Source organism: Lactuca saligna, chromosome 2 (genome assembly GCF_052625555.1).
Source record: "Lactuca saligna cultivar CGN05327 chromosome 2, ASM5262555v1, whole genome shotgun sequence".
NCBI classification, from domain to species: domain Eukaryota; kingdom Viridiplantae; phylum Streptophyta; class Magnoliopsida; order Asterales; family Asteraceae; genus Lactuca; species Lactuca saligna.
Window position 1 is genome coordinate 102306404 of NC_136418.1, and position 7771 is coordinate 102314174.

The 7771-nt window shown below is 35.0% G+C and overlaps 1 protein-coding gene and 1 pseudogene across 1 annotated transcript; both read left to right on the forward strand.

Annotated features, from left to right (window-relative positions):
• The first annotated feature begins 2237 nt into the window (after window positions 1-2237).
• Window positions 2238-4435, forward strand: LOC145031262 (coronatine-insensitive protein 1 pseudogene; annotated as a pseudogene).
• A 2230-nt stretch (window positions 4436-6665) lies between these two features.
• On the forward strand, window positions 6666-7568 carry LOC145029932 (uncharacterized). Its single transcript, XM_078978377.1, has one exon. The coding sequence runs from the start codon at window positions 6666-6668 to the stop codon at window positions 7566-7568; it is 903 nt and encodes a 300-aa protein (XP_078834503.1).
• Window positions 7569-7771: the final 203 nt, after the last annotated feature.

Genomic DNA, 7771 nt, shown 5'->3' on the forward strand with positions numbered 1-7771 from the left:
GTAAGTGTGGTTTTATGCTAATATTTGGACTTGAAAAGTTTATGTAATCTTATATTTTAGAGTCTTGGATGCCATTTACAATCTTTAACGAAGCAAATTGCTTCAAATATCTCTTTTGTAGATTTTTTTGTTCGTAATTTGAAATCCTCCACAACACATTTCATTCCTAATGTCCGTTTAAGATCTTCTTTGATTTTGAACAATTGTAACAACTTGATATGTGAATATGGGATGTGGTCTAGTGAAACGTTACATTTTTTGGGTTGAAAATTTAGGCAATGATAACAAATCTGACATTCTCCAATGAGTAGTTTAATTTAATTTATTTAGAATAAGAAAAATAATATGGGTAATTATCTGTACGATGTTAAGGCACAATTTCCTCAGTATCATCATCATAATAAAAAAAAAAAAACACTAGAAAATTTCCATCTATCAAACACTATACCATCAAGAGCAACATTCATACATTTATACCTAATATCACCCTCACATATAAGCCTGTCGTAAGAAACTTGTTTTGCATTACCCAGGTCCATATGAGTTAGTGTCATAGGTAATAAATTACACATTTAGTTTGTTTCGGTACCAGGCCATCCATTTCCACCAGAACAATTTTTTCCTACAAATCGATTATCACCACTTTCGACAAAATGATTAACAACAAACTGGACCGTCACAATACTTAGAAAATATCTATCTTCATCGTCAATAATTTGCATAACTATGTTTGATCTGAGACATTCAAAAGATGGACGAATTTGATTAATATGTAACATGGACTTTGAAGCTATCAATTTAACCAACATAGAAAAATTGATATAGTTGGTTAAATTCACAAAATAACTGTATAATTTGGAACAATGTCTTTTTATTCTTTCCTATCATCTCCCACTACAAACATGAACTCTAATAAACTAATTAAATATACTATTTTCACTACTAGAAATATAGATGAACAATCTCTAAAACAATATCTACAAAAATACCAAGAAATAGTGTAAAAATATTGATAAATGTTGAAATTAGTAACTTCATAATTTTACATTTTCTATTGCTTAGTGATGTTAGTCCGAAATGTATGAAGTTAAATTCCAATGTATATTTGCATCACATCTCATCAGCCAGCCACAACGAAAATATAACCGGGAAATTAATAATATAGCCAAAAATACTAATTATTTATCCAAAAATAACAAAAAAAAAAAAAAAAAAAAAAAAAAAAAAAAAAAAAACAATTTAGCCAAACCAACCCACGAAAAAGTAGACTAGTTAGAGTTGACTACGATCAACGCTCTAAAACTACTCTTTCGTTGCAATTGGCTACTCTTTCGCATTGGCTCAAAGTATATAATTTCTTATTTTTAGTTTAGGTTAATTTTTCTTCATTTTTCCTTCCCTTGTCTACTATTTTCTCTTAAAAGAACACCGGAAGAACAATGAGGTACGTCCATTTTTAATGAAAATTTTACTGTATTGTTGATTAGGAGTAGTTTTTGTAGATGTGGATAACTTTTTTTGAAAAAAACAGAAAAAAAATTAAAACCGTATAATAATAATAATAATAATAATAATAATAATAATAATAATAATAATAAAACCGTAGGTTTTTTGGAAACCTACGGTGTACAACCATTTAATGCACAGTTTGTGGATTACAATGTCGTACATCGTAAGTTTTTTTAAAAAAAAACGTAGACTTCAATCCAAAACTGTGAACTTCAACCCAAACCATAGTTTTCGGCAAAAAAATAAAATAAAATAATGTATTTTTTTTACCAAAAATCGTAGCCTACAGTTTGAGAAACCGTATTTGGTAGAGAGAAAACCGTAGATTTTACAAAAACCTACCGTTTTATATCTTCAAAATGAGGAAAAAAAATACACTAAACACGAAACAATAGCTGAATTTAAATACCTACGGTTTTATGAGCTATTTTGAGATAATTACTAATTTTTAGCTAAAAATTATTAATTACTTCATAAATTTAACTAGATCAGTAATTACCCCAAATATAAATAGTTTGGAATGAAATATTATGAAGAAAATGATCTCCCAAATAATAACATTAATTTGTTAATTAAACAGTCGACATTTGGAAATGGTTTGAAGATTTTTCGTAAATATATGGGTCCATTTGAAAATACGTGTAAGTAAATGGTTGTAGTTAAATGGTGGGGACCACTCTCAAAGGGTTTATAATCCCGGCCCGATTCTCTGTCCGCTTTAACCGCCGAACAAAATCCATATTTATTTCTAACAAATTTTATCGTCTTTGATTGGCTCCGCCGTCCTTATCTCAAAAACGACGGCATCCTCCCTGGTTTTCTCCGGCGACAGGACTCCCGTTCGTGCTAAAACAACCCTAGTTTCACTCTTTCATTTCCTAATTCCTGTTTTTGAAATGATTCGGCTTTGTTCTACAAAGAAGAAATAGTGGAAGTAGAACCCTTTTAGGGTTTTCGTTCTTTTCAATTCGATTAGTTACTTTCAGGTTTTGCAATTCAAGAATATGCAGGAGGATCTTAAGGCGTTTCGATCGGAAACAGATTCAAGCGAGTTTACCGATACGGTATTCAACTGCGTAGTACCGTACATACACGACTGCCGTGACCGGAGCTCCGTCTCTTTAGTTTGCCGGAAATGGTGCGAGCTCGACGGTGTAACACGGAAGCATGTAACCATCGCTATGTGTTACTCCACGACGCCTCTCCGTCTTCGTCAACGGTTTCCCCTTCTCGAGTCGTTAACCATAAAAGGAAAGCCACGAGCAGCTATGTTCGATCTGATCCCCGAGGATTGGGGTGGTTACGTCACGCCATGGGTTAGAGAAATCTCGAGTTCATTAAATTGCTTGAAATCTATCCATTTCCGGCGAATGATTGTTCGTGATTCCGATATCGATTTATTAACCCGAACCCGGGGTCAAGAACTTAGGGTTTTGAAGCTTGATTTGTGCTCAGGGTTTTCAACAGACGGACTACTCCAAATCGGTAAGCGGTGTAACAATTTGAGAATTCTGTATCTACAAGAGAGCTTAATCGTCGAAAAGGATGGCGAATGGTTACATGAGCTAGCTATGCGTAACACAGCCATGGAATCGTTAAACTTCTACATGACAGATCTGGTTAAGTTCAATTTCAAAGATTTAGAACTCATCGCAAAAAACTGCAGCGAATCGTTAGTATCAGTGAAAATCAGCGAATGCGACCTCACAGACCTTTCCGACTTCTTCAACTACGCAGTGAAATTACAAGAATTCGGCGGTGGCGCTTTCAGCGATCAACCTGAAATCTACGCCGGACTGAAATTCCCTCCTCTTCTAACTTCCATGGCATTGAATTACATGAGCCAACCCGAAATCCCAGTAATCATCCCTTTCACTTCCCGCTTAACAAAACTCGATCTTCTTTACGCTCTATTCGACACAGACGACCACTGTTTTCTTCTCCAAAGGTGTCCAAACCTAGAAATCCTCGACACCCGCGACGTAATCTGCGACAGAGGTCTACAAATCATCAGCCAATTCTGCAAGAAGCTTCGCAGGATCAAAATCGAAAGAGGCGATGATGAAGAAGGTTTAGTTTCACAAACCGGTTTGATTTCCCTAGCACAAGGATGCCTTGAATTAGAATGCTTACACGTAAACGTCACAGACATATCAAACGAAGCATTCGAATGTATAGGAACTCACCTGAAAAACCTCTACGATTTCCGCATCATCCTACTCGATAAACAAGATCAAATTACCGAATTACCCTTGGACAACGGGGTTCGAGCATTACTCAACGGATGCATGAAGCTACAAAGATTAGGAATTTATCTTCGACCTGGTGGATTAACCGATGTCGGGTTGGGGTATATTGGTAAATACGCACGAAATGTTCGATACATGCTTCTAGGGTTTTCAGGTGATTCTGATTTGGGGATTTTGGAGTTATCAAAAGGGTGTCCGAAGTTGCAGAAGCTTGAAATGCGAGGATGTGCTTTTAGTGAAGAAGCAGTTTCTTCATTTGTGATGAATTTAGCTTCTTTGAGGTATTTATGGGTTCAGGGGTATAAAGCGAGTGAAAATTGTTGTGGGATTTTGGGAATGGCAAGGGCATTTTGGAATATGGAGTTGATTAGTTCTGAAAGACATGATGATGACGTGGCACATGGAAATATGGAGCAAAGACAACCACCTTCTTTGCTTGCTTATTATTCACTTGCTGGACAGAGGACTGATTTTCCAGGGTCTGTTCTTCCTCTTTACCCACCTTTGAATCATCATCTTCAGTAATAATCAGGTTTTTTTATGAAAGTAACTAAAAATTTCTATTTTTTTTTTTTTTAAATTGTTTTAGAGAATAAAGTTATCTTATCATCATGGAATATTGTGATTTGGTGTTATACTATTCATTAATATTAAATTTGTTGTTAAAGGTTTATTGAGTTTATATATTTTTGGGTTGATTGAAGTGTGTGGTTATATTTAGAATGTAATATAAATGAATGAGTTATTTGGTTGTATTTATTGTTTAATAATATAATGCTTAAGTTGTTGTAACAAAAAGATATAAAGACAGGTTCTTAAAAAGATGGTATTTTTGAAAAAATTAGTATTAGAATTTATTCATATTCGCCAACTTTATATGCAATTTTTGGTCACATTATTTATTATATGCTCTTGTTGGTTTGTATATAGAGAGTTGTGATTTCAATTTTTGGTTCTCACAAACGTTACGAAATGTATTCTAATATGATATCACTAATTTTTTAAGATGGGTAAATTTGGTTAAATGCAAAAATAGAAATGTCTTTTTATTTATTTGCTTGTTATAGCATTCTACTTTAGTTTTATTCTATTACAATAGTAGGGATGAGAACCGTTAGAACCAGAATATGTAGGTCTGGGTTTAAAGAATGTTTTATCTAGTTTCGGAGAATCCGAGTTTGGGTCCGTCAGGGTCAGGTAAACCGGGTTTAAGAATCGGAACCACTTTTAGGGGTTGGAACCGGTTTACGTGAAAAGTTTAAAACATGTATATATGATTTGTTTTAAAGTCGGATTGATATGTGTTTTTTTCCGGTGTGTAGTTTAGAGTTTGTACATGAATTTAAATAATAAATTTGTCAAATTTAGTTTTCTATTTGTTGATTTGCAGTTCTTCAAATTCGAGATAGCAAAGCCGGTAGTTTTTAATTTTTCAACGTTTTTTGTATTCTGTGAAAATATTAAAACAATTGTTTGAAGTTGTATTCACAATCGGTTATTTTCCAACTTGTAGATTAGAGTTTGTATATAAGTTATAGTTTCTCGAAGTCGGGATATCAAAGTTAAAAAATTTCAACTTTTTAGTTATTTTTTTTTGTAGTTTGTATTATATGAAAATTTTAAAACATATATATCTAATCCGTTTAAAGTCAGATTAACATTTTGTTATCTGTAGTTTTGAGTTTTTACATTATTTTAGACTTTTTTTTCAAATTTTGTTTTCATCATCAATGACTTAAAGTCCCATTAAGTCAGGATATCAATATAGACATTTTCAAAGTTCAACCAACTACGTAATTACCCAAAATATTTGGTTTTTTCGGGTTTTTCTATTCTAAACTCACTTTACTCGGTTCCACCCTATCCACTATGAAGTTTTTGGGTTTTGCGGTTCTAAACCCACTTTATACAGTATCGTACCTAGAATCGAACCAAAATTGATTCTTATATATTGGTCCGGTTTCTGGTCGTACAAAATCTCATTAACCGGTTTTTAGGTTTTCCGGTTCTAGATCCACCCGGGCCAAATTTGGACCCACTTTCATCCATATACAACATTGTAATAATCTTTTCTTGTTAAGGCATTGTGTTTTAAAAAAACCAATCCAAAAATATCATTGAATTTTCGATTTTTGTTTTCTTATTAGGACATTTGATTTTTTTAGTTGTTGGGATTAATCAGGTTTATTTTAGACTTGTTTAGTTTTTTGGATTTAAATTGAATAAGCTTTGCTTCAAGGGACTTAATGGATTCTGCATGGCAGGAACTTGAAGATCAAATGCATATTTTATTAGGTTTATTTAGTAGTTTATTTAATTGGTGGTATGTGCTGTGTCATATTGCACCACGTGATATTTAGTAGAAGTAGTCAAATAGAACCTATTCTTGTGGCTAGTCTTTTGGTTCACAGGTTGTGACGTGACTGAAGAGGCTATTTATAGCCATTAGTTTAATAAATAATTGTAGCCTTTTTGTGTATCTCACTTCGTATACTCTCTGTAATTGTTTATTGAAGCTTTTCCAATTTTGCTTGCAAACGTGAGTCTTACATACATAATACGGAGTAGTGTGTTGTGTGTGTTTCTAAAGGACCTAAACCAACATTTGGTATCAGAGAGGAGATAGATTGAAGAGGGGCTGATTTCAGATTATTAGGTTGTTTTCTTTTTTGTTCTAGGGATCAAAAGGGTAGCGGAGACGAGTCGTGATTCCGGCTAAAATCAGCGGGCTTGTTAACCCAGTTTGATCGAAGAACAACATGGGAGGATCAAGAGCAACCGGAAGGTGTTAATCAAAGAGTGAAAAACAGCAGGTGAAAGGCAGCAAAAGGTGTTTGCAGGTAGCTCTTTCAAGCAGTGGGTTTTTTAGTTGATTATACAACCTTGGTAGTGCAGTAAATCGCAAGAATGGCTCCACCGAAGGATCAAACAGCGGCTGTTGTCAAGGAGAGCAACACCATGACTCTTCAATGTCCGGTATTGTCATCAACAAATTACACAGTATGGGCTATGAGGATGCGGGCTATCTTCAATGTTCATGGGGTATGGGAGGCAATCGATCCGGGAGTCAATGGGGATGCCAAGAAGAATAACATAGCAATTGCACTTTTGTTTCAAGCCATACCCGAGGAGCAGACACTGTTAATAGGGAATCTCACAACCGCAAAGGAGATGTGGGAGGTTCTCAAAACCCGTCATTTGGGTGCGGATCGAATCCGGGAGGCGCGACTTCAAACTCTAATGGGAGAGTTTGAAAATCTGAAGATGAAGGATCAAGAGGTGATAGATAACTTTGCTAATAAGTTGTCCGAGTATGCTTCTAGAGCCGCCTCACTTGGATCGGTTATGGAAGAAACAAAATTGGTTAAGAAATTTCTTAACGGGTTACTGAAACGTTTCATTCATATGGTGGCTTCTATAGAACAGGTTGTAGACTTGAAGACCATCAGTTATGATGATGTTGTGGGCCGACTTAAAGCTTATGAAGAAAGGATCAAAGTTGAGGAGATCCAACCCGAGCAAAATCAGCTTTTGCTTGCAAATTCTGATGAAAAAACAAAAGAAAAAGACCATAGGTGTGAGCATTGTGGTTGTGGAAACTCGAATCGGGAAGACTATGGGCGTGGCCGAGGTGGAGGTCGGGGGTCCGGGAAAGGTCGAGGAGATGGTCGAGTACAACGGGACAAGAACCACGTGAAGTGTTACAAGTGTAATGAGATCGGGCATTACATATCAGAGTGTCCAATGTGGGAGAAAAATGAAGAACTCAACTTGAACCGGTACGAGGATGATGAGCCGGCATTGCTGTAATCGAATGATATACCTGATTAAGGGGGTGATTGTTGGGATTAATCAGGTTTATTTTAGACTTGTTTAGTTTTTTGGATTTAAATTGAATAAGCTTTTCTTCAAGGGACTTAATGGATTCTGCATGGCAGGAACTTGAAGATCAAATACATATTTTATTAGGTTTATTTAGTAGTTTATTTAATTAGTGGTATGTGTTGTGTCAT

What these genes read in the sequence shown, in the direction of transcription:
- LOC145029932 (XM_078978377.1), top strand. Translation starts at nt 6,666, where the DNA reads ATGGCTCCACCGAAGGATCAAACAGCGGCTGTTGTCAAGGAGAGCAAC.